Raw genomic sequence first — 27,758 nt, 5'->3', positions numbered from 1 at the left:
GGATCATTGTGACTATCCCAGTGGTCTGTCATTGAGTCACTGACATAAAGAGTGATGAAATTTGGAAACTGCTGTTATTTGTTATGGCAGATTGTGTGTGTGTGTGTGTGTGTGTGTGTGTATTGGTAATAGGGCTTGAACTCAGGGGCTGGATGCTGTCCCTGAACTTTTGCTCAAGGCTAGCACTCTTCCACTTGAACCACAGCTCCACTTCTGGCTTTTTGGTGGTTGATTGGAGATAATCTCTGAGACTTTCCTGCTTGAACAGGCTTCAAACCAAGACCCTCAGATCTCAGCCTCCTGAGTAGCTAGGATTACAGGCATGAGCCACTGGGTCCCGGCGTGTTACTTCAGCTATTAAAAAAGAAGCAAATCTTGGGATTCAGGTGAATTCTCCAACACTCTGACTTTTCATGAAATTCTAAATCTGAACTCCAAATGTCCACATTACTTACATTCAAAAGATCATATTAGCCCCATGCTGGTGGCTCATGCCTATAAAAGCACAGAAGCTCAAAGGACAGCATTTAGGCTCAGAGTTCAAGCCCCAGGACCAGCAAAACAAACAAATAAACCAAACATTGTGTTGACTGGGCACCAGTGGCTCACACCTATAAGTGAACTCACATTCAAGGAATTCCTAGTGAGACTTTGCAGTGAGTCTTTGGGAGGAGGGACTCAAGGAAGGACTCAGTTTCCATCTTTTTCTCCTGACCTTGTATGTGGCACATAGTAGTAAGTGACAAGTGGTTATTGAAATAATCAAATAGCTATTAAAGAATGAGAGAACCTAGGCAACTGAAGAATTGAGATTTGAAAATGCTTTAAAGTTCACCCAGAATAGCGATTTGCAAAGGCACCTACATATTCATGTATGATAGTACTGTTAGTACAAGTTAGAGTCCTTGCTAAAAGTTCAAATTCTGGCCAGGCATGGTGGCTCATACTTACCATCCCAGTCATTCAGGAGACAGAGGTCAGGAGAATGGCAGTTGGAGGTCACTCTGGGCAAAGTAATTAGCGAGATCTCAATTCAACCAACAAGATGGGTGTGGTGGCATACTTCCAACCATGTAGGGGATATAGGTTGAGTAGACCAGGCTGAATGTATGGGAAATTAAGAGATCCTAACAGGAAAACAAATGCAAGACAGGGCTGGATTGAGGCATGGCTCAAGCAGTAGAGTGCTTAAACAGCAAATGAGATACCCTGGATTCAAACCCCATACCACAGGGAAAAACAAAGTTCAAATTCTGCTCCATCTATGAACAGAATCATTTGAGGACGAATCTAGTAATCTGAGTCTTCACTGGTTTATGCAGAGCCTTTCTAACAGCTAGTGTACTATATTACCCAGCTTGTCTCTTCCTTTAAAGCTGATTGAGTTGGGGTATGGAGAGGTGATGTTACACTGAGATCTTAGAACTTGGAACTGAGATTGGAACTCAGCTCATTTACTTGTGGTGTGTGTGTGTGTGTGTGTGTGTGTGTGTGTGTGTGTGTGTATGAGATATTTGGAATGCCTGAGTAGACTTATGTAAAATGACTTCCTAGGTAATTCCACAGCCAATCAGTCCTTGAGAGCTGTGGGAAGTCAGTGTTTGAACTCTGTTTCCTGGGATGTCTATCAAATTGAGCTTTGTATCTTTTTTCCCTATGGGAGTTTGCAATCATCAACAAGAAATACAACCTCTACATGGATAACTGCAGTGGAAAGGAACAATGTGAGGCATGTGGCTGACAGACTTGGTGGCCTTCTTGTGTCCTGCACCCCATTTGGGCAACCCTGTCATTGTAGTCCCTTGTCCAACTCTTCCACACCAGCAATGTAGTCACGTGATCACTCCAAGCCCATCTCATTACTGTGGTAGCTCGCTGACGGTCACTCACAAGCTCCTTTACACATCACTGTACGTTTCTAGAGACAGCTAAGACCTGCTGCCATTTATTGTGCACTCTGTTCCAGGTACTGTTTCAGGCTTTATCTCTGTTTCTTCTTTCCATCCTTTGTCAAAAGAAAAGCACCTCCCTGTGCAACAGTATTTGAGATGGACTTACTGTTTGCTAAGAGTAGTTGTATCTCTAATCAAGGCAAACCTTGGGCTTGTGTAGAATTTTAGGGAGGGCATGGGTTTGAGGGACTGATGGGAATGCAGGAGTGAGAATTTCATTCTAGATAGGGTTGAATAGCCTTCATCGGGAAGTGTGATCCCAGGGGAGGCTGTGGTTTGGGGCTGCTTCAGAAGAGCAAAGGACCAGCACTGGGAAAAAGAGAGAGGCCAGAAAGAAGATAGGAGAATGAGGAAGAGAGCATGGGAGAGAGAAAGAGAGAGAGAGGATCCTTTTATGTGTGGTTCCTTTAACAATCAGAGGCTGTGCAGACCTGCCTGATTCCGAGCTCTTCTTTTAGTCCCCCTGTCTCTTCTCTGGCCCATCAGCTGTGTTGGACCATGGCATAGTTTTTGGAGCTGATGATGCTGGTCCTGGCAGAGTTGCCAAAGAACTGGTGATGCTCCAGGCAGGAGGCCTCTAACAGGGAGGAGATCTCTACCCAGCACTTGGATACAGAGATCTTGATATTACTGCAGAACAGAATTTGAGAACACATCAAAGTAAAGATCAAGGAAGTTTATTAGTAAAAGCAAAGTAAAGGGAAAGATAGATAGTCCACACCCCAGACATGAGGATGGACACATCTGATAGCAAATACAGTGAGCGCTTTAGCACCAAGGTCTTTTGTGATATAAAAGGTTGGGGTTCAGTTCAAATTAAAGTCACTTTAGAATAGGTGTTTTCCTTTGATGTGACACCTGGTACATTTATTCTCTCTTGTTGTTACATTTTTATCAATTGAGCTCAGAGACTTGAAGATTGACCTGCCTATTAAAGATGTCTGGGCATTCTTTCAAAGAAAGGATGGTTTTTTTTCCACTTACTCCCTTCAAGACAGATGTCCATACTTGAAATAAGTAAAACTTTTAAACATATTCTATGCCAACTTGGAACTATTTTCCCAAGTATTATTTTTTCCAGGATAAGTACTTCTACGTCACGTATCAAGTACATTCTGTTTATTTTTCCAAGATAAGTATCCTTAAGATACTGAGTGAGTTTCCAGAGCACACTAATTATTTGGGGCCATTAGTCAAGGCCAAAGGGCAAAAGAGCTGCTCTTTTTCCTTTTCTTTTTTCTCCTTTATTAATATTGCAGCTTATGAGAGGGTAGAAGGCTTAAAGCAAAGAAAACAGTGCTCTAATAGAGCTCTAATAGAGCTACTCATTTAAAAAACTTTATTGTTATTGGAAAGGTGATGTAGAGAGAGGTTACAGTTACATAATTCAGAGAAAGAGTGTGTTTCTTTTGAATAATGAGACCCTCCCTTCCCTTGCTTTCTCCCAGTTTTTCCCTCCCATCCCCATTTATTAATTGCTTTTTTTCCCTGGAGAAACAACAAAAAGTGGGCTAAAGACTTAAAGAGGGACTTCTCAGAAGAAGTTAGAATGGTCAATAGACCATGAAGAAATGTTCAACATCTCTAGCCATTAAAGAAATGGAGCAATTCTTCCTACAAGTGCTTGTTTCTGAATTCCTGGCTACTATTTCTCATACTTCATTTTCCCTGTTCTACCCTGCCTCAGTATCTGCCCCACCTCCAGACAAAGAAAGGTACCTTCTGCTTGATTGGGTCCAGTCTCTTTCCTGTGAGCTCAGACCAGAAGCTTGCATGTAGACAGCTGGCCATAATAGCCCAGAGGCAGAGCCTTCCCACTGGCTGATGAGTCAATGGAGAAGAGATATCTACGGAACTCTACAAACTGCCTTGAATGCATTAGGGCTGGGCAGACAATGCTGAAGCCAGCAGACACAAACTTCTCTCCATCCTGAATATGGCCTCTTAGGTGACAGCTAAGAGAACATATTGATATATGGGTATCCTATGTCACACGGCATTATTTGCTATGCAGTACAGGGAGAGAAGCAAGCTAGTGGAGTAATTTGATTGCATGCTGTGCAGGTTCATTGAAAAAGACTTCCCTAAGAAAGTGATGTTTGAGAGGAGAATTAAGGCCCACGGTAGGGATCAGAGATGGCAGACTAGGCAGTATGGGTGACAGGAAGAGGGCAGTTTTTCTTTTGAAGTCTATGACGTGACTTGGATAAGATGAGGAATCATAGTCAGAGCAGAGCACTTCTAGCTAAGCATCTCACAGGGATGCAGGAACTACCCTGTGCAGAGGAGTCTACACACCATGGGGGGGGCTTGGCTAGGAGGCTACTGAAGAGATAAACATTGGATGGTGATTTGGACTGAGGATAGGTGGGAGTGGAAAAGCACTGAAGTTCTGGATGTACTGGCTATGGGAGTTTCCTATACCATTTGAGAATTCCTTAACTTTACTCTAAGCTCTCTCAGTTAGAAAGATAGTTCCAAATTACATCCTGAGTAGACCACAGAGTCCCAAGGGGATGGGGACTAAGTTGTTCCAACCTGGACAAAGGCAGGTGAGGAGAGGCATGTGATTCCAATGATCAGAAGAATAAAATGTGATTACTGAGAAAAAGGCAGCTGAACTAGACTCAATTCTTTATGGATTTCCTATGGTATTTTTTCCCTAGATAATTGTATGAATTATAGGGATCTCTTTCATCAGTTGTGTGAAGAGAGTGATGATTTAAATTTCACTGCTATTCTAGTTTCAAGTAGCTGTTTGACATTTAAAAATCTTATTGTGAGTGTTGGGGGGAGGGAAGGAGAGGGGAAGGAAGACATACTCTGGGAGGTCTAAGAGCTGTTATAATTCCTTGGGCAATAAAAGCCTGAAAAATCTCACTTTTTCTATTTGCCTAATGATAGCTCTGCTTATTGACACAACCAGGGTTCCCAGAATAATTGCCCTCCTTCCCATTTTATTTCTAAAACATAGAAAACATGTTTTGGGGGAATGTCCCTTCAGATAAAGTGCAGTGCATCTTAAAGCTCAGTTCTGGGTGTGACATCTGGCTGTGTCATAAGCCATGGCAGAGACACCTTTCCAGTAGAAGCTGACAGAAGATGGAAGAGGCAATGTGCCGCTGCCTGGGGTGAAGTGGAGCCCATGTGCAAAGACCCCACTCTTTCCATGCACTAGCCACGGCTCTTCCTTCTCACCCCATGTCTTCTTGGACACCATTTGTATTTGTTAATGACTGAACTAAAGGGTGTATCAAACGTTAACAGCATACTGTTAGAGAAATCAGTAACAATAGAAATTTTTATAATATATAGAATCCTAGCTATTTAAGAGACTGAGATCTGAGATCAAAGCTAGCCTATGCAGGAAAGTCTGTGTGACTCATCTCTGATTAACCACCAAATAGCCAGAAGTAGAGGTATGGCTCATGCAGTAGAGCACCAGCTCTGAGTGAAAAACTAAGGGACAGCTTTTAGGTCCTGAGTTCAAGCTCCAGCACACGTACACACACACACACACACACACACACACACACACACACACACACACGCATGTGCACCAACATACATACATACAACCGATCTTTCTTTACATTAGTGTGGAAATTTGAAAAGTGAACATTTTTGAGCCAAAAATTCTCCCTGATACTAAAGAAGATGACACAGGAAAGAAAAATAGAACTTTGTATACAGAATTCAAAGTTTAGTTGGTGGGGAAACTGACCAGAGCTCCATGAACTAGAGGAAGAAGTGCTTCTATTTAGCGAAGACCTGTGGTTCTGGAAGTAGCAGCTAGCTCTGCTTTGAAGCTTTCCATACTGACTTTCTCGAAGGTCTTCACGTGACCCTTCTCAGTTCTTTCTATGATGCATAACCATCAAAATGCAGCATGGAGCTTACAAAATTCAGTCCAGAATCCATTCCACAAACTCATTAGTGCTTTGGTAAGAACAATTTGTGTATGACCAGGTGCACAGACCTAGCTTCTTTCTAGGCTCAGAAATGTTAAGCAGATTTCCACAAGGAAAGGAAGGCCTAGGCTTGCTATCTCAATCATACAGCATCTACACATTGTCCCAATAGAACAAACATCATATACTTTATATCCAAGGGCTCAGAGGTGAGGTTAATTCCAGGTAAAAATCCCATTCCTTTTGTCCAAATGACCCTTGGCCAGCTGTAGTCCCTCCTGTGGTAGGAAGAGGGACTTGCCTCTGATAGCAGCTATTACACATTTGTAATGTCAGTCAGTCTTTTCTCTGGGGATGTTTTGTAAGCCATCTCTGATTATGAAAGATGTTTGTCTTTTCTTTGTTTCAATGTCATTGTCACAGGTTACACAATGGTAACCCTCCTGATCATACCCACTCTTATACATAGCCAGTGGTCATCATCCACATGGTGTGCTGACTCAGTTCAGTTCTGAGGGGCAAGTATCACCTGATGGATTTACTGCCCCACAAACTGGTAGCTTTGTGAAACTGTCTTAACTAGGCCATGACATAGTGTTCCATATGAAATTCACTCCAAATGGTACCTTCATATTAAATGATATCAAGCTGTTTGGAGTTGAGATGGTGGTCTACTTTTTTGGCCTGTGTTTTGCTCTGTGAGCTGATTAGTTTACCTGTGGATCACAGTTTGTTTGTATGATTCCAGGAGACAATGAACAGCAAGAGATGTTGCTGAGGAAGAAGAGTGCTGTTCTGGTGGATGGAGTTATACTGAATGGCCCTACAACCAATGTGAAAGCAGGAGAAAAGTTCGTGGAAGAGGCCTGTAGGCTAATAATGGAAGAAGTGGTTTTAAAAGCTACGGATGTCAATGAGAAGGTAAATATGAAAAATCTATTAGCTGGGTGTTAGAGGTACATGCCTATAATCCTAACTACTTATGAGGATTGCAGGTTTGAAGTGAGCCCCAGCAGAAAAGTCCATGAAACTCTTACCTCCAGTTGACCAGCAAAAAGCCAGAAGTGGAGGTGTGGCCCAAGTGGAAGAGCTCCATCCCTGGGAGGGTAGGAAACCAAGCAAGAATTTGAAGTTCTGAGTTCAATGACACATCAGTGTGTGCTAGGCACACTTCCTTTCTTATTATAAAGATACTTTTCAGAGGGGTTACAGTTACATGAGTAAGGTAGTAAGTACATTTCCTAACAAGCATTGTTACACCTTTATTTTCCCCCTAGTATCCCTTCCCTCCCCAGGCCCCCATCACCTTTCTCCCCCACCAATAAAAAGCACTCTCCACATGTATTGTTTTTTATCTTTACACAAACCTTAAAGAGATGGGCTATTTACTTTCCTCATTTTACAAATGGAGAAGGAGTGGGAACTGAAAGCATACAGGTCTTGTCCAAAGATCACAGACTAGCAAGTATCAGAGCTGGGACTAAAATCCAGGCAGTTTCGCTTCAGAGTCTTCTCCATCTATTCCTAAAAACCACTCAATTTTCTTTTTGTACATTCAATACTTTCCATGTTGGAGGTGGACTACCAACAAATGAACGCATGGTAGATGCCCCTCTGTTATATTAGTAGAAATTAAATATCACTTGAAAATGATTATGAGTGTGGTGGTATTTGTTCTGAAATTTTGGTAATATGATATTGAGGGAATTAACACAATTCCCATGCTCACAAGGCCTCTGAACATAGGATAGTTATGTTTAAGGCAAACCCACTGATGGTATTTTATTTACTTATTTATTTGATTATTTTAGTTTGTTTTATGTTTTCTTCCATAGTCCTGGGGATTGAACCAGGGCTTCAGGCTTTCAAGAGCTCTACAACTTGAGCTATGTCCATTGACAGCATTTCTTTTTTTCCTCCTCTCCTGTCTTGTGCTCTCCTTCCTGGCCCTTCCATACCTTTCCTTTCCTTTCCTTTCCTTTCCTTTCCTTTCCTTTCCTTTCCTCTTTCCTTTCCTTTCCTTTCCTCTTTCCTTTCCTTTCCGTTCCTTATTTTTGTTTTTCTTTTATTTTTCAGTACAGGAAGTGAATTCATTGCCTTTCAGTTGTTTTGATTGCTTTTTCTGTTGGTAGTCTATCACTTGAGCCACACCTCCAGCATGAGTATTTGCTGATACTCAAAATGGAGTCTTCCTGACTTTTTACCTGGCCTGGCTTTGAACTGTGATCCTCTGAATCTCAGCATCCTGAGTAGTTAAGATTATAGGTGTGAGGCAATAGCATTCAGCTGATGACATTTCTTTTCTTTTTTATATATTTTTTCTTGTAACAATACTGTACAGAGGGGCTACATTTCCTATAGAGCTGGAGTTTCTTATCCATCTAAATTCTATATTTATAATTGCACATTGTCTGGTCTTCTCTGTGTTTGTGAAATATTTTGGACATTGTTTTGGAGCACTCTGTTCCTTTGACAATATTTTCAAATTAACTTTCATTCAGTCACTATGTATTTACTGTTAATATAACTGAGTTTAAAAGGCATTCAATTCAGTTGTGAAGTACATAAAGAAACAAAATAAATGCCCAGCTTTGCACAGAATTGGTAATTTAACTGGAAGGATACATCTTCCCTGAAGAATAAGACACAGTACAAAAGGGACAGATACTGTAGGTTTGAGGCGAGGCTTTTAGCGTTCACAGGAGAGTGGTCACAAGGGCTCTGGTACACAGGTAGGGACCTTTTTTCTGTCAAGGGTCGTTTGAATAATCATAACATTATTGTGGACCATACAAAATTATCAATAACAACAGATGAGCCACAGGCAGCCAACATGACATACAAATAGCTGTCCCATCGTGTACCGAATGGACTTTATAGGGCCAAAAGATGGGCATCTGCTACCTCTCAAGACTGATGGGCAGAGAAAAAATAAGGTGGGATGCTAATTTCTGAGATGTTGAAAAAAGCAGGAAGGAAAGTCATACAGCATTGCAGAAGAGCCCTAGGTATTTAACCTAGCAAGGGAACTTTTTTTTTTTTCATCTGGAAAGAAGGGCTCACATAAGTGACCAATGAGAAGCAAAATGAGAAGGGAAGTCATGTGCTGGTGACTCACATCTGTAATCTTAGCTAGCTACTCAAAGTGAGGTGCAAAACCAGCCAGGAAAGTCTCTGAGGTGAGATTCTTTTCTCCATTTAAATAACATCAAGCTGGATGTGAAGCTTTGGCTGAAGTGGTAGAGTGCCATCCTTGAGCAAAAACACTGAGTTCAAGTTCCAGTACCAGCATCCCCCCCAAAAAAAAAAGAGGAGAGGCTTGTGATCCTAAATTACCAGCAAGACCAATAAGGAACACAAAGTTGGTCACAATGTAGTGGATGTGCAGGCTTTCTAGTCACATGAAGTAGGGGTAAAAGCTATTTGGAATTGGTGGAGGTGGGTGAAGTTTATATACCTCTAAATTTGCTCACTTAAAAAAAAACAAATCCCACACTTTGGAAGGTGTCTCTCCAGTAGACCTTCATTCTCAGCCACTGGAAAAAAAAGTGCTATGATTCATGAGGTTTGGGTAGTCATATGACAATCATCCTGATCAAGATAGGAAAACTTCCATTTTCTCTTAGGGCCTTGCTCTTGCTAGGCACATGCTCAACCACTGAGCTGTGCTTCCAGCCCTTGGTACATCAGTGATTTTTGCTATAATCTAATGTCTCCTTTTTGTCTAGGCCAGAGGTTGGACTATAATCCACCTATTTCATGCTTTCCATTGTAACTGGCATTGACTGCTATCATGCACTTTTTTTTTTGCCTGGGTTGGCCTGGAACTTCAATCCTCTTGATCTCAGCCTCCCACATAGCTGGAATAACAGGCGCACCCCACCCACCCAGATGTTGCTTGAAAGGGGATCAAGCCCAAACTGACTTCAGACCACGATCCTCCTAATCTCAGCTTCTTGGGTAGCTAGGATTATAGGTGAGAACCACTGGCTTCTGGCCACAAAGGAACTTTTTAAGGCTCTCTACAGTCCCTCATTTCCTCTACTACTTTACCTCCTACCCTCTTACTCTCACCTCTGTTCCCACCTCTATGCCAAACTGCTCTTTTCAAGATTCCTTCTTGGAACGATTTCCATGCTTACTTTGTCTTTTTCCAATTTGACTTCTCAACTGTGTTTGGCAGTAGAGCTGCTAAAAGCAGCCATTCTTCTTCCTTTGGGCATCACTAGTGGTTCTTTAGCTCCTCCTTCCTCTCTGGCCTGTCTTCCACATGTCATTTCTTCAAGGGCTGATGTTTTGGGGACTCCTGGGCTCTCCTCTCCTCCCTATAGGTTCTCTGAGCCATGTCATTTGTCTGCTAGTGCATCACCAAAGTACACCCTGGGACTCTCTCTTGTCCTTCATGCAAGACTCACACTGACAGCTACATCTATTTTGGATGCTTGAAACTCCTCACTCTATCTATTCCCAAATAGATCTTTCTGTGGCCCCACTGCCACCTGCAAACTCTGTATCTAAGATAGAAGATACAGGGATAGAATTGGTCAATTCCTCTTCTCACCTTCAATATTGAATTGATTTCATTTCCAAAGGTTATTTATTCTGCATTTTTAATCCTTCTGGGGACTCTGTACTTTATGTCTGTTTGCCCTCTCAACCAGATCACCATTGCCTGATTTATTATAGCTATTATAGTTTTACTTGGAATCTCCACATAGGAAAGCAAGTGAACATTCAAAACATAGACATGGCCATTTTATTCTTCTATCCTAAACATTACTGTGGCTTCTTTAGAACTAAGCAAAATTCAGTAATAATCCCAGAAGGCCCCCACAATGCAACTTGCTTTATTTCTCCACATACTCATTCATTTAGTCTATACATCTCTATTGAGTGTGTTGAATATAGTAGGTTGTGTTAGTTATTTGGATCTGTGTATGAGCAGACAGGCCTGTGCTCTCCAGGACATTATATTGAACTAATAGACAAGTGAGTACCACACTGTGTATCTGAATATGACAAGGACTAAGGCATAAAGGAGAGTGAAGAAAACCAGGGAGATAGATGGAGATCAGGTAGGCAATGACAGTGATAGATTTTGTTTGTTGTTTTTACATTTTTTGTTGTTGTTATAAAGGCAATATACAAAAGAATTACCATTTCAGGGTAGTGGCTTTTAAGTCAGAGGCTCAGGGTTACTGTCATTGAGAAAGCAACATGTTTGAGCAAGTTACGAGCAAAGGGAAGGAGTTAGCTCTAAAGGTGTTTGAAGGAGAAGCATTCCATGCCCGGGGCACAGCCATATGGAGACTCGAAGGTGAAAATATGCATAGTGTGCTCAAGGAAATGGCAATGACTCTTCCAGGAAGTAAGTAGAGCTCAAAGAGACTGGTGGGGTGCTGCAGCTGGGGAAGGCAGCCATGCAGGATCCATGTGCATCCTTGTGAAGACTTTAGCTCTTACTCTGAAGAAGCCAGTGGATGCATTTGGCCTCAGATAAGAGGATCACTCTGACTGCTAGTTGGTAGATCATGTGGTGTAAGGGTACCTGCACAGAACAAACTTAGGGAGCCATATAAGACGCCAGGTCTGCTAATAAGCATCTTTCTTCCTCAAGCACACTCAGTTTTCCAGAGATGCAGAAAGCTCCTTGCTTTACAGTTTCTTGTCACTGTATCCTCTGACCTCAGCTTAATTCATTCTTTGAATTTGTGTCACAACTCTGACATGGGCCCTCCAGTAGTCCTTCTCTGGCCATGCCTAGCTCAGATGCCCCCTCACTGGTCACATCGATATCTGTGCTATGTTATAGCTCTTTTTGTGTCTCCCATTATCTGGAGCTTCATAAGGTTGAGTCCCAGCTGCTTACTTCTTCTTTGTCCTGGGCTGGACTGGGTGTGTGGTTAACAGTGTGCTGTGCTCAACCTCCAGGTGTGTGAATGGCAGCCTCCAGAACAACTGAGACAACTCCTGGACTTGGAGATGAGGGACACCGGAGAGCCACATGACCGGCTCCTGAAACTCTGCCAAGATATCATCCACTTCAGTGTCAAAACCAGTAAGAACTCCAGCTTACTCCCTGATATGTTCTTGACAAGCCCTGGCACTTTTCATAAAGCTAAGAAAATCTTTATGGGATGGGGCTGGGAAGGTGGCTCAGTGGTAGAGCGCTTGCCTTGCATGCCTGAGGCCCTGGGTTCGATTACTCAGCACCACATAAGCAAAAAGAAAAAAGCCGGAAGTGGCGCTGTGGCTCAAGTGGTAGAGTGCTAGCCTTGAGCTGAAGAGCTGAGGGACAGCACCCAGGCCCAGAGTTCAGGTCCCACGACCGGACCCAAAAAGAAAAAGAAAATCTTTATGGGATACCAAGCCTGGATAAAAAAAAAAAAAAGTAGTGATTCTGATGTTTTTGCAATAGTCCATTTAATCCCTAATTCTGTTTTCCCACCAAGGGCTATGATGTATAGATAGGAAAACTGTTGGTGTGTTATAATTTTTAATTTTTATTTTTATAGTACTGGAGTTTGAATTCGGTGCCTTATACTTGCTAGGCAAGCATTTTAACTACTTGAGCTACTACCCTATCTCTTTTTACTTTATTTTTCAGAAAGGGTTTTCTACTTTTGACTGGGAGCCATCTTGGATTGTGATCTCCTATCGATGCCTCCTCCATAGCTGATATTATAGATGTGTAACATCATGCTTGGCTTAGAGAGTGTTTTTCATATAAGCAGGAATATTTTTATTCAGGAGACATGGATTAACTCTTGGCAGTTGCTAATTACTAAATTAGTCTATCAAATCTGGTAGGATAAAAAGTACTCAAGGCAGATGTAAGAAAAATGAGTATGTGGTAAATTTTGCAGGAATGCCTCACAGTAACCCACAACCACTATCATTTCTTGTGAATATGCTGATGTGATGTCAGCCACACACTGAAATGCAATGTTTGACTAAAGTGCCCTATTCACCTAGAGAACAAGTCTTAACCGTGAGAGAGTAACTTACCAAAACATTCGTGTCTCAGCTGGGCACAGATGGCTCACAGCTATAATCCTAACTGCTTCAAAGGCTAAGATTTGGGGGATCACAGTTTGAGCCTAACCCAGGAAGCAAAGTTTGTGAGACTCCATTTCAAAAATAGCCAGCCAAAAGGGCTGGTGGTGTGACTTTAGAATGTCAGCCTCGTAAACAATGAGGTCTAGAGTTCAAGGCCCAGTACCCGAAAAAAAGAAGTTATGTCTTAGTGTGTTGTGAAGGTGATCCATTACTTAAAACTATGCAGGAGGCATTACACTTTGGGAATTCTGACACTGGACTAAATTTAGTGAAAAAGTATCATAGAATCAGGCTAAAAATAATTGGATTAGGTTCCCCTGGGAAAGACTTATATGTGTTTCAAAAAAATTCAGCGTTTCAAAAGCAGAGATACATATCTTATTATTATAGTGCATGTCAGAAGTGGAGAATGACATTTAATGCAGTAGATTTTTCGGTTTACTGGTTATTTTCCATAACGTTACCATGGAAATCAATCATAAATTAACACAGAACTTAAAAAAATCTTATTAAAATTACTTATGGCAAAGTCTGGCTTCCTTTGCCAGATGAGAGAGAGAGTTTTCTATGTTTTAATGGAAAAGATATTTTCTTTTGAGCTTTGTTTTTTTCTGGAGCTCTTTTTCCTGATTTATTGGTGTTGAGAAAGAGGGTGAGAATGAAGAGAGGGGTAGGGGGTGAGCAGAGAGTAAAAACAAGAGTGGTGAGAGAGACAGACAGAGCGAGAGACAGAGAGAGACAGAGACAGAGAGACAGAGAGACAGAGACAGAGAAACACAGAGAGAAAGTGATAGAGACAGAGACAAAGAGAGAGGGGGGGAGGGGGAACACTATACCTGAATTCTATAATTTGTATCAAAGGGTCACTAGTTAAGTGCTTCCAAAATGCTAAAATAATCACTAGTTTGAATGTCAAGCCAAGCCAGTTAGTCTGTTATTGTGTGGCAATGTTTATACTGTACAAAGCCAAGAACCTTTTTTTTTTTTTTTTTTGCCAGTCATGGTGCCTGAACTCTGGGACTGGGTGCTGTCCCTCAGCTCTTCAACTCAAGGCTAGTGCTCTACCACTTGAGCTACAGCACCACTTCCAGCTTTTTCTGCTTATGTGGTGCTGAGGAAACGAACCCAGGGCCTCATGCGTGCAAGGCAAGCACTCTACCACTGAGCCCCAAAGCCCCAAAGCCAAGGACCTTTATGAAACTTTTTCCATGAGAAAAAAATAAGACAATTGGAATTTCACATGGGTTCTTGAAAGGAGACTGTGTTTGAAATAAGCCAAATCAGAAAGTATATGTAACCAGGGTACTGGTGACTTACTCCTGAAATCCTAGATAGGAAGCTGAGAACTGAGGATATTGGTTCAAAGTCAGCCTGAGCAAACAAATCCATGAAATTCTTATCTCCAATTAACTAGCAAAAAGCCAGAAATTGGGGCTGGGAAGGTGGCTTAGTGGTAGAGTGCTGCCTAGCATGCATGAAACCCTGTGTTCTCTATTCCTCAGTACCACATAAACAGAAAAAGCCAGAAGTGGCACTGTGGCTTAGGTGGTAGAGTGCTATCCTTGAGCAAAAGAAGCTCAGGCACAGTACCCAGGCCCTGAGTTTAAATCTCAGGACCAGCAAAAAAAAGCCAGAAATAGAGATGTGGCTCAAGTGGTAGGGCACCAGCTATAAGCTGGGGGACAAAAGTGAGACTCTAGGCCCCTGAGTTAAAGCCCTAGTACTAGAACCCACCCAAAAAATTACATGTAAGTTGTATAGCAAGTCACATGTCACTTCTACACTGTCATGTGGCCCAGGATCAAAAACATACGAAGGTCATTTGTGGATGCCATCTCAGAGCGACTCCTGTAGGAGAGTGAAGTGCATCTAACAGGAGGGAAATTAATTAATATTTTTAGAAAACAAAGGCAGCAGAGAGCAGCACTGGACAGACATAGTCAGATCCATTTCTCAAGGGTTCTGGTTGAATGTGGGGTTCATGGAAGAGTTTTGGGGTGCTGGTTGACCACACCTGTAATCCAGCTACTCAGGAGGCTAAGACTGGAAGATCGTTCTTCAAACTCAGCTCAGGCAGGAATAGTCCCCTGAGACTCTTACCTTGAATTAACCACCAAAAGCTACACATGGAGCTCTGGCTCAAGTGGTAGAGTGCCAGACTTGAGTGAAAAAGCTAAGAGAAAGCACCCAGGCCCTGTGTTCAAACCCCAGTACCAGCACACACAAAAAAGAGTGGGTGCAGCAAGAAAGACAACAGGATACAGCAAAGCTCAAAAGAAAGTATGCATGTTTTACTTAGAAGCATTGTGCTTCATGAAGGAGTTTTGTTTCTTTTATGTAATCATGTTTTGAATATTTTTAAAAATTGAGGTGTTACTTATAGTCAATAAAATGTATAAATCTGAAGCACTTAGCTCAGTGAACCGCATGTGTGTCATTCCACAAATCATCACACAGACCATCTTCACTCATTTCTAGCCCTCAAAAGTCCCTCAGCCTCTGTCCACCACAGCGCCTAGGGCATCCGCAATCTTCCCCTGGAGCTCCACTTGTGGCTTTTCTGAGTTTGAATGTCATGAGTAGAATCACACTATGGAGACTCTCTCCTGGATAACAGCTTCAATTATGTTGTTATTGCCTTATCAACAAGTTTGTCTTGTGACAGTACTAGGGTTTGAACTCAGGGCCTTGCTTTCTGGCTTAGCTTTTATATGCAAGGATGATGCTCTACCATATGAACTACAACTCCACTTCAGCCTTTTTGCTGGTTAATTGGAGATAAAGAATCTCAGGTACTTTCCTGCCCAGGCTAGCTTCAAACTTAGCTCCTGAGGAGCTAGGATTACAAGTATGAGCCACTGGAACCCAGATGACAGGTTGTTTTGTTTGTGATTACTATACAGGTGAAAACTTAGTGCCTTGTGTGTGTCTTCTTTTTACCTTTTAATCGTATATATTAATTGTAGAAAGGGGTTCCATTGTGCTATTTCCCTACATACATACAGTACACCCTAATCAAATATACCCTTTCTATTATTCTCCTGGGTCCTCACTCACTCCTCTGAAAAGAACATTGTTCGTTTTTATTACTTTGTTTTCATGCCTGTGTATAAAGGACTTCAACCACATTCACCCTTCTTCACTCTTTCCTTTCACTCTTTCTCCTGCTGGTATCCACCTCCAAACAGAACCTGCTTATCATTCCGGTCATTTATTTATTTTTGCACTTTACTTTAAAATTATCTTTTAATAGTTGTATGAAGGGATTGCAATTCAACATGGTGATTTATACATATAATGCCTGTTAGTCAGTGTCACCCCTTCCAGCATTCTGCTCCCCATCTATCCCAACCCCACACACCCCCTCAAGTTGGCATTCATTTCTAAAAATTAAATTTCTGAAAACTAACTTTTCCATAGGAGAGACAACATATGATATTTGTCTTTCTCAATCTGCCTTGTTTTACTTGACATAAGGATTTTTAGTTCCATTTGCTACTTTCCTGCAAATGACAGAATTTTGTTCTTCTTCATGGCTGAATTGTGTTTATATATCACAGGTCTTTATCCACTATCTGTTGTTGGATAGACCCCATATCTGACAATTGTAAATAGTGCTGCTATAACATGGGTGTGTAGATATCTTGATTATAAGCTGACTTATTTTCTTTCAGATATGCCCAGGATTAGCATAGCAGTATCATATAGAAATTCTACTTTTAGCTTTCTCAGAGAAAACTATACTGATTTCCATAGTGGCTACAGTAATTTACACTACAATCATCTATGTATGAGGGCTTTTTTTCCCTCCATATTCTCACTAGCATTTGTTGTTGTTTGTTTTCTTGATGATGGCTATTCTGACTGGGGTGAGATGGAATCTGTGTCTTTTTTTTTTTTTGTTCTCAGTCATGGGGCTTGAACTCTGGGCTTGAGCACTGTCCCTATGCTCTTCAGCTCAAGGTGAGCACTCCACCGCTTGAGCCACAGTGCCACTTCTGGTTTTCTAGTGGTTTAATGGAGATAAGAGTCTCACGGACTTTCCTGCCCTGGCTGGCTTTGAACTGTGATCCTCCGATCTCAGCCTCCTGAGTAGCCAGTGAGCCACTGGCGCTTAACTGTTATTTTTTTAATGTATTCATTAGCTATTTGTACTTTTTCTTTTGAAAGCTGTTCATTTGTCCATTTTAGTTGGATTATTAGTCATTTTGGTGTTTAATATTTGGAAGCTGAATATCTTATTTTAAATTTATAGATCACCCAAGATTTTTTAACCAGTTGTACGCTGGCCTTGATTATTATTCCTTGGTGGCTCGATTCATGACGGAAGCACTGAACCCCAGTATGTAAGTGACGTGTAACTGGAATTTCACTGGGAATATGGGTTAGACATGCTTTCTTTCTAAGCAGATGACATTTTATTTCTCAAATGTTCATCTATGTCTTCTTTTGTGCTCTTTTACCATTAATAATGGGTAGTCTTAGGCCACCAAGCAGTAGTTGAGGAGCTGTTTGGTGGAGGCTGTTTTCATGAACTGGTTCAGCAGCATCGCCATCTCCATTTAGGAAATAAGAAAATGATTTAAGCTGTTTTCCATTCATTCCTGGAGGCAAAGCTGTGCCATTACAAAACATTAGAGACTTAAATAGATCTTGACTCTCCCTTGTGAAGCACAGAATCTAGTGAAAGAAAGAGACAATTGAGGCACATGGTATTAATATAAAAATTAATGCAAAATTCTTACTCTTATGCAATGGAGAGGTGCCCTATACTATAAATAAGAACAGATTTCCTAGTTGGGAGTTCAGGAACATCGTCTCTTAAAAAACTGACAAGTATGAGCTGAAAAAGAAGAGAAATGAGTTCTACGTAATGGTAACTGCATACCCCAAGGTCCCATAGTGGGAGGCAGCAGGCTGGACACCATGAACTGAAAGGTCAGCTATCAGAGTAGTGGAGTGGAGTGGAGGAGAGATGGAGAAAAGCCAGGCGTTCAGGGCCTCATGGACCTCAGTTATTTCAGGTACATTGAGAAGCCACTGGAGATTTCTAGTCATTTGACGAAATTTGTTAATACCTTTGTTATTAATTTGTTCTAAAAATTATGGCAAGTATACTGGAGGGGACCCACTAGGATATTGTTTCCTTAGTCAGGTAGTTTTCACTTAGATGGAAGTGAGAAAGAATAGGAAAAATGTGAGTTTAGAAGATAAAACATTAAAAAAAATCTAGATATATGTTGGGCCTTGGAAATAGGACAAGTGGGTGGTTTCTGAGATACTGTTTAGGTTCCAGAAGTTCATTGCTGTGTCTGTGGACTTTCGCTGACATAGGAAGCACTAGATGAGGGGCCCAGGGGATGAGACAGTGTCAAGAAGTTTATTTGCAATGACCGGTGTTTGAGTTGGCAGTGACTTTAAGATATCCAAGAGAACTGGATGCAACAGTTTGGTGTCCCTGGGAAGGTATTTGAGGTAGACTTCAGTAGACAGGCTGCTTATTAAGGGTTACTCTTGGGGTCCATATGAGGGACATGGAAGAGGATGGTTTGTATGTCTAGGTCTAGTGCCTATCACTGCTGGCCCTCGGACATCTTTGCAGTGACCCATCATCCAAGGTCAAAGGTACAGGAAAGACTTTAGCCTTGGGACAGGCATTTCCCTGAAGTGGAGCCCATCTTAACAGAGTTTTAACTAGTAAGTCCTTCAGTGACAGCAGGCTGCGAGAGAGATTGGTAATAAAAGCATCACAGGATAAGAGATGCCTCATAGAATATGTCCATCTGTATGGAACAAGTAGTACAGCAGAGGAAGGTCGAATTCAGAACAGGTGGCCTCCGTGTAGGCTAGGCTTTAGCACTGTTAGTGAATTCAGAGTAGTAACCTAATCTTAACCTGGTTACCAAGACAACAACTACTCTTTAGCATCAGCACCCAGTACAGTAATCAGAGCATGTGCAGAGTGGAATGCCCACTGCCCATGTCTGATACACAGAATCCCAATGCCCTTCATTTTTCTCTCCCATGGAATTAAAGATGTCTTCTAAACTGGAAGTGACTTGCATATCCCTAAGGCCTCGAGCTGTTAGAGTAGTCATCTAATTATGATTAGGACAGTCACTGAGGGAAGTAATCCATTTATTCCATATCCATTTATTCCAATGGATAAATTTCCAAGGACTACCTACATCTCTGCGTCCACTGGTTGAAATAAAACTTGCTCTATATTTCTTGGGACACCGAAGGGATGTTTGGACTGCAGTCATAGAAGTGAAGTGTTTTTTATATCTGTCTAGTTATACGTATGAGGTGTCCCCAGTGTTTCTGTTAGTGGAAGAAGCAGTTTTGAAGAAAATGATTGAATTTATTGGCTGGAAAGAAGGCGATGGAATATTTAACCCAGGTGAGTACAAACAGTTACTTCTATCCTGCATCCACTATGAGCATCTAAAAATGTATTACTATGAGGGAAAACTCCTTGCAGACTTGCACAGTATACAAAGTTAGACATTAAAAGTGCTACCTGGTAAGCCTGTAGCTGGCACTTTCTCTAAAATGATCATAATTTGCATAATGCTAATTCAGTGGCATGCATACTTAATGAATGAGATGTCTACAATTTAGTACTTACATATCTATAATCTCAGTTTTAAATCTAATATAAATGAAGTTTTCTGCTATTGAGAATTTGGAAAGACAAGGATAAATCCTTCAATATTTGCAATCAGTTTTATTTGAGAAGGTTCCCAAATCACATTTATCTTATAATCCTTTTTGTAGAGCCAACGATAAACAGGTAGTATTGTTTCAATTTTATTGTGTAGACAACAGATGAAAAAAAGACTTAACTCTGGATCATTGGCTACTAAATCTGGAGCTCTTAGATTAAAATTTTTAGTTCAGAAAAAAACCGGAATGAGTGAATAGAGCAGAAATTTCCATCTTTGCTAAGATGGAAAAGTTCTAGAATTAGAGATTAAGGAGTGGGTAAGAGGAGCATTAAGAGGAATGGGGGGTTGTATTTAGATGAATTTCAAAGTGACTAGAAGAGTTCTGACCATTCATGTTTTGCATTGCATTTGGTGCTTTGAGTGCTAAATCTTCATGTAATAAATATGACATTTTAATTTTGTTTTTGCAGGAGGTTCAGTGTCCAATATGTATGCAATGAATTTAGCTAGATACAAATATTGTCCTGATGTTAAAGAGAAGGGGCTGTCTGGGTTACCAAGATTCATGCTTTTCACATCTGCAGAGGTAAAATAGTCTTCTTGTTGACAGATACATTGCTTTAGCTGAGAATGCATTATTTTAAAAAGCTTGTTTATTTGATCAGTCTTGCTGTGACTTTCACCTATCCACATGTGATTAATATGCCTGAGTATAATCTAGATTTGCATTCCAGGAGAGATCCTCATGAGATTGGAAGCAACACCCCTAAACTCCAATTTCTACTTTACTTAAAATGCATAGTTTGTAACATTTTAAGGAAAGAACATTTCACTTGAAAGTATATTTTTTTTCTTTGAGTGTTTATTAGAACTCAAATCATCACTACTGATCTGAGATGTTTTTTCCTCTCAGTTCCTTGTAAATTCACTTTGATTGGCTAGCATGAGGAGATATTAAGTAACAATCAACCACACACACACACAGACACACACACACACACACACACACAGAGGAGCTCCTATCTCTTATTTTACCTGCAATAAACTCAAGGTCAAGTATAGCTAAAAGCACTGACATGGAGCTAGGCTTCCCAGATCAAGTTCATCTTCTAACTACCTCAGTAACCTTTGATAAGCTGATAGTCTCTATATCTCAGTTTCCTTAGATAGATAGATAGATAGATAGATAGATAGATAAAAACCTATATCTATTAACCTTTGTATTTAATACCTTATCCTCAAACTCAATAGCTTAGAAATTTAACTTTGAATTCATGCTTACAAGTCTCAAGACAACTGGATAGGTCAGTCTTACCAATACAGAGTATGGCTAAGCAATGGCTGGTGCAGGAGTTGCTTCTGGTGACTTTGTCTTCCACATGGCGCTGAGGTATGCTTTCATGGAGACTGGAAGCGCATGAGATTCTTGATTTGTGGCACAGGAGTGATGGTGAATAGGGCAGTGAGGAGACTGAATTTTCATGTGATTGTGAGAGCAGAACTAAGTGACTCTTTTTCCAGTTTCAAAAAAAGGCTTCATATATCCTGTGCTTCAAGTTGAAGCCAAAAAATCCAGAAATGGAATGGAAATTCCATGGGGGGAAAAATCTACCTTGGAAACATGCTGTAATCTCAAGTCTATATGTCTACCCCATTCATCTAGACCCCACTTTGTAGCTCAATCATTTCCAGCTCTTTGAAGATACTTTATTACTGTGTGTTTATCAATAATTTATCCATTACTTAGCTAAAGAAAGTATCATCTGGGCACTGGTGGCACAAACCTATAACTCTAGCTACTCATGAGGCTGATAGAGGTTCAAAGCCAGTCAGGGCAGGAAAATCCGTGAGACTCTTATCCCCAGTTAACCACCAAAGAGCCAATGGAGCTATGGCTCAAGCAGTTGAATGTCAGCCTTGAGCAGAAAAAGCTAAGTGATGGCACCCACGACCTGGGTATATTTCTTTGATTATATATATATATATATATATATATATATAATCAAAGAAATATATATATATATATATATATAATCAAAGAAATAGTCTTGCCTTATCGTTTATGATAGTCTTTTTGCTATTCTTTCCATTAGTTTCTTTGAAGTGTTTGGTCTATGCACAGCTTATGTTCTTGACAACTTGAGCAGGTGGATCTTTTGGCTTTTTGCTTCTCCAGACCACCCAAACTCTAGTTCATACCATCAAATGTATAATACATGCCCTCACACTAAAGGTGTGACTAGGAAAAAGAAGGAAACTTTTGGAGAAAAGTAATAATTGATGACTTGGTCAGCACTATGGCATGCATTTCTTGGGCATGTAGACATCTTAGGGGTATCCATCAAACCTAAGATTCAAATTATCTTTGGCATCAGAACAAAACAGTGGCCTTTGCAACTACAAGGTGAGGATCTAAAAGCAACTCTTACTGACCTATGGGAATCATTTTTATTTCCCCAGGGCCTGGAGTTCTAGGGTGCCTATCTTTGGGTTATATCTCATCATTCTTTGTGCCTTAGGAAGGTAGCTCAGGCCTTCCTAACAGGCTAATGTGTGCCATAGGACCTCTTACAGATAATGAGGCTGCAGGTTGTTTTATCCAGATTCTAGTTCTGGACTCTTCAGGAATGGAAACAGTTATGCATTCTTGGAGAAATCCTCTGGATATTTCTATTGTGACATTTGGTAGCTCTGCTGTATCTGTTCATGAAGTTCAACATGAAAACAGTCAGCAAAAGATGGAATCCAATGTCCAGGGCACAGGACCCTCTTGAGGAGAAAGTCAAAGTCATAGACAAAACATCCTCTCAGGTACCAGGAAGTAAAGCTTCAGCTCAGTGTTGCCCTTTGTGAGAGCGCTTGATGTTTTATCCTTATAGAGATGAACACCTGCCGAGATTATGGAGCTTTCTGTAGATCTGAGGTTGGGCCTTACACAGACTTACTTATCTTTTGCCAATGTTGGGAACAAACACCATTTGTTTCTAAATGCAGTTTCTCCTTCTGAATTCCAGCCTTCTAGATTTTCTCCTTTCCTTGAAACTACTCAGCATGTCAGAAGCATCGGCCATTTTTCTTTCATCCCTTTCCAGGGTCCTTTTCCTTCTCAGATGCTCTCAGATGTTTAAGCTTCAGTACTGTAGACTTTTTATCAGTCTCTATCCATTTGAGAATGACATTGGGCTGTACTTTGCCATGAGGTACTTAAACAGTTTCACTGAAGTTATTCCTTCTCTGGTTATAAGGCTTTTATTTAGCATATCTATTGGTTGGAAGCATTTTGCTGCTGCTTAGGGAAAGAGGGCTGTGATTTCCCTTCTAGTCAGAGGGCAGTGAGAGGCAGGTAGTATTTATCATGACGAAATCAATAACTGTTTGATTGGCACAGTGCAAATCTCTAGTGAGAAGTAATTTACCTTAACTCTATCATCTAGCTGTCTGTTACCTCCAGCTAGACAGAGTAGGCTGATGTAGCAAGTAGAGAATTAATTACACTTTTTTGTGTACATTATTACTCCTCAACGTGCATATGTTCTTGTGACATAAATGAAATAGATGCATCTTGCAGGCAGTTTGGATGGGTTCTATTTGATATCTGGAAATTAATTATTTAAGATGGCTTCATTCTTTTTTCTGTGATGGTATTACTTCTGCATCCTATTTTTACAGAGTTAAAAAAAAGTTTCCAATAAAACTCCCTTGACAAAAGAATGAAGAAAATTACCACATTGGAGGGAATATATCAAGTCAAGTATGAAGGCATGAGTACTCTTCTAATGTATTCATACCTACAAAATTAAATTACAAAGGTTTTTTTGGGTACAATAATATCCTTTAGCACCTTCATTTTTCTGGCATGACAAAGAATTAATTGACCACCTGTCCTCACTAATATATAAAGAATGGCATCTCCAGTGTTTGAATGCTAATTATTTTATGAGTTCCACATGATGGTGTGGGGGAGGGCAACAACCTGAAGTCTGGACTGCTTTTTGCCAGTGAAAGAGGCCAAACCAATAATTCTAAAAACTTCTATTAGCCCCATTCATAATGCCATGGCTGACGAATGCAACTGTTTATAAATTAATATTACTTTCATTCTTGTGGTTTTAGCCACTTTCCTATATATTTAATTTCAGCTTTGCATGCAGCGTTAAATAAGATTAGTTCTGTATCTTATCAGCATTTAGAACCCATTGTTTGCTCTTGGAAATAATTAAACTCTTCTTCAGTCTGTGATTGCAATCTTCCAGTCCAAGTCTTGCTGTCTCCCTAGGGGATTCTGAGTCAGCAGATTCTAGTTCCCATTAAGGTTCAGCCTTACTTATTAAAAGTACTGAAAGAAGCTTTTCTCAAATGTTTTGCAAAACAACAGCTTCCAGTGACCAAGTTTGTTCCATACATTAAGTCTTTCATATAGGTTAACCTGTTCATTCCATGGTGAGCTGGTGGCAACAGGTGCTGACAATTACTGATGAGCAACCCAGGCCCTGAGAGTGTGTCATTCATCCAATATCCCATCAACCCTGATTCTTTGACCCAGGATCAAAGTTCTCAGTCACTGTATTATTTAGTCATATTCCAAAGATGTATTGAACTACAAGGGCACATACCATTTAGATGATCAGTGATGCATTTTCTGTGCCCTGCATTCAACTGTCTCCTTCCCCCTCCCCCTTCAATTCAGTGTCATTACTCCATGAAGAAGGCAGCTTCCTTCCTTGGGATTGGTACGCAGAACGTGTGCTTTGTGGAAACAGATGGAAGGTAACTGGGACAGGATCTGGAAGCCTGGTGGGGGGAGGGAGAATTCAGACTGTTTAAAAAACAGTACTCTTTTGCCTGTGGAAATCCTGAATGTAACTGAAAGTCTTAAATCTGTATTCCTTAGAGGTAAAATGATACCTGAGGAGCTGGAGAAGCAAATCTGGAAAGCCAGGAAAGAGGTGAGAGGGGTGAGAACAAGAAAGAGCAAGGAGAGAGAGAGAGAGAGAGAGAGAGAGAGAGAGAGAGAGAGAGAGAGAGAGAGAGAGTGGGAGAGAATATGAATGAATTAAAGGAAGAGAATGCAATCCATCAAAAGCCAATGTTCTGTGTGGAGAGAGGAGAAAGTGTGTTGGGGTTGAAAACAGGGAAATACATTTACAGCTCTTTTATTTCCACGTATTGACTCTCTAGGTTCTGTTCTTGGATGTTCTCATTCTCAGATGATCAGAGATGGTTAAAAAAATAAAGTAAAATACTGGCATAATCATATTCAGCACTCTTGGCTAGAGCAAGTCCTAAAGATGAACCTAGACTGTTCTCATATTCTTCTGAAAAACTCTTCTCTATGGAGTCTAAATATGTGTGTCTGGCTGCCTTCAGGACAGTTCTAGATTTGAATGATATATTTTTCCTTTTTTTTTCTTTGTATATGTGTGTGGGGGTGGAGGGGCTTGATTGCAGGGCCTGGGCACACTATTCCTTGGCTTTTTTTTTTTCTCTCTCATAGCTGGTACTCTTCAACTTAAGTAAAGCTCCACTTCTAGCTTTTTTTTTTCTTGTTAACTGGAGATACAAGTCTCAAAAATTTTCTGCCTGGGCTGGCTTCGAACCAGAGTCTCAGATCTCAGCCTTCTAAGTAGCGGGATTATAGGCATGAGTCATTGACACCTAAAAGTTTCGATTTCTTGATCAATCCATCCTCCCAACTGCTTCTAACGCTTAGTCCTCTCTGTTACAGCCACCTATATTGATTGGTCCTAGGTCTAGTCAGTTAGTGGCAGAATGTCTTGTCTTCATTAGTTTCTAGAACCAATGAAAGCTGAGAAGCCAAGGCATGATCCCTGTTTACCTGCTATAATCCAGTAAGGCTGGCCCCTCACCTGCTTTGAAAAAGTGGTTCATTATTTTGCGCCAGCCACTTTTGCTTCTGAGACCCACAGACTCTAGATGGGGTACACTACTGCTCTGCTTCTCCTATCTTTAGCTTCCTCCTCTGCTCTCAGAGCTGCAGATTGTTCCCCAGAACTTCCTGATAGGTAACAATACTCAAATGCACCTGCAGAAAGGAAAAAGTTCAGTTCTTATACTGAAAGGTCAGCCAGTGCCCATTCTCATAGAAATTCACTTGCTAAGAAGCAAGAACTCTTTTTGCTTGGTTTCTGTTTGGTTTTGTGGTAAGTAATAATATTATAGTCTTTGTATCTTTTTGAAAAAAATCATGAAAGGCACCTCATTCTGAGTCATGATAGATTGTTGTATTTCTTCTGGAGCCTATACATTAAAAATCTACTAACATTGTGATGTATTTTCTTTCTTTTTGTCTGTGTCTCTGTTTCTACCTCTGTCTTTTTCTCTGTTTCTCTTTTGTAGTTCTGGAAATGGAAGCATGAACCTTAATTGTATTAGTCCAGTTCTTTGTTACTTGAACTACGTCCCTAGTGCCTTTGATTTTAGTTTGTTTTTCAGACAAGTTGTCATGCTTTTTCCTGGGCTTGCCTTGGAGCTGGATTCTCCTACTTCTGCTTCCTAAGTAGTTGGTGTTACAGGCATGCAACACAATGCCTGCATTGCTTTCTTGAGATAGTAGAATCTCACTCAATTTTTGCGCAGTTGGCTTCAGATCATGATCCATCTTTATCTCCCAAACTACCTGGGTTTAAAGGCATGAGTCATCATGGTTGGCTCTATTGTGAAGTTATTACCTTAGAATGTATATTATTAAATCTATATTTTTCTTAAAAAATTTTAATAGTATAATGCTATGTAGACTTGATACTTGTCTGATTGTTTAGATTATCATATTTATTTGACTTCAAGGTGAAAACCAAATGCTTGGGAGGAGTTTGTTTTGCTATGAACCATAGGCATTGATTGAGTTTCATCTTTTTCCACAGAAGTGCCTATAAAAAAAGAACTCTCACATCATTAATGCTTGCTGGTGAACAGTGCTGAGTGTTCTTTGTTGAATGATCTGTATTACTCCTGCCTGCTTTCCTTCTCTCTTTCCTACTCTTAGTGCCTTCCTTCTTCCTCCCTCATCTCCTTCTACTTCTTTATTTCTGCTTCCAGTCCTCTCTTATTCATTTTCCCACCCCACCTATATGTTTTTCATTTATTTTTGAATTTTAAACTTTTCATTACAGAAAATTTCAAACACATACAAATATGATGAGCCTTCACACACCCATCCATCATTTTCAGTAATCAAGTGACTTCCTGTTTCACCTACACCCCAGCCCCTCCTGCCGTCACTGGATGGCCATGAAGCAAATCCCAAACCTTGTATCAATTGGTCCATATATTTTTTTGTTTTGTTTTTTGGTCGGACATGGGGCTTGAACTCTGGGCCTGCGCTCTGTCCCTCAGCTCTTCAGCTCAAGGCGAGCACTCTACCACTTGAGCCACAGTTCCACTTTCGGTATTCTGGTGGTTTATTGGAGATAAGAGTCTCACGTACTTTCTTGCCCGGGCTGGCTTTGAACCACGATCCTCAGATCTCAGACTCCTGAGTAGCTAGGATTACAGGTGTGAGCCACCAGTGCCTGGCTCCATATTTGTTTTTAATAAGACATAATACTATCATTATATTTGAAAAACTAAGCCCTTTTAATTACCATTAAATATATTCAGTCTATATTAAAATTTCTTCCATGTCCTTTAAATAAATAGTTGGCTTATTTAAGTAAGTCTTCAAACAAAGTTCCTTCATGACATTTGGTTGCTAGGTACATTGAACCTTTTCTAACCCATAGCTTTCCTCCTACTTTCTCCCCCAAAGCATTTGTCAAACCAGCTTCATTGGTCCATTGAGGTTTCCACAGTTGCATTTTATAGGTAGTAGGAAGGATCTAGACTCTGCCTCTGTCCTTCCCAGCCTCTGTTCTATTGTCTGGGATGTGGAAATCAAATCCCTAGACTCCAGAACTTCAAGTTGGATGTTCTACTAGGAAGGGTACATTTTTCCTCCATCCACTTTAGGTCTTTGTGATGATATTTGTCACTGATATTGTTGGTCCATTCATTAACTGTCGCCTCTTTGCAGCCTCTCACATCATAGACTTTTTAAAATTAACTTTGTGGTTGTTTTTTAGGGCCAGTACTGAGCTTGAACTCAAAGCCTGGAAGCTGTGCACTACCACTTGAGCCACTTCCAGCTCCACTTCCAGCTTTTTGCTGGC

General features: G+C 40.7%; 1 protein-coding gene across 1 annotated transcript in view; it reads left to right on the top strand.

Moving 5' to 3' along the window:
* Nucleotides 1-27,758, top strand: part of Gadl1 (glutamate decarboxylase-like 1) — a 212,531-nt gene that overhangs the window by 37,361 nt on the left and 147,412 nt on the right. Inside the window, exons 2-8 of the mRNA XM_013028478.1 lie at nt 6,612-6,784; nt 11,795-11,921; nt 17,178-17,268; nt 19,219-19,325; nt 20,064-20,179; nt 24,281-24,360; nt 24,485-24,539. Coding sequence (XP_012883932.1) covers nt 6,612-6,784; nt 11,795-11,921; nt 17,178-17,268; nt 19,219-19,325; nt 20,064-20,179; nt 24,281-24,360; nt 24,485-24,539 — 749 coding nt within the window. The remainder of the gene's footprint in view (nt 1-6,611; nt 6,785-11,794; nt 11,922-17,177; nt 17,269-19,218; nt 19,326-20,063; nt 20,180-24,280; nt 24,361-24,484; nt 24,540-27,758) is intronic.

Source organism: Dipodomys ordii, unplaced genomic scaffold, assembly GCF_000151885.1.
Source record: "Dipodomys ordii isolate 6190 unplaced genomic scaffold, Dord_2.0 Scaffold110, whole genome shotgun sequence".
Classification (NCBI taxonomy): Eukaryota; Metazoa; Chordata; class Mammalia; order Rodentia; family Heteromyidae; genus Dipodomys; species Dipodomys ordii.
Note: the sequence above shows the minus strand (reverse complement) of the source record. Positions and strands in the feature narration are given on the sequence as shown.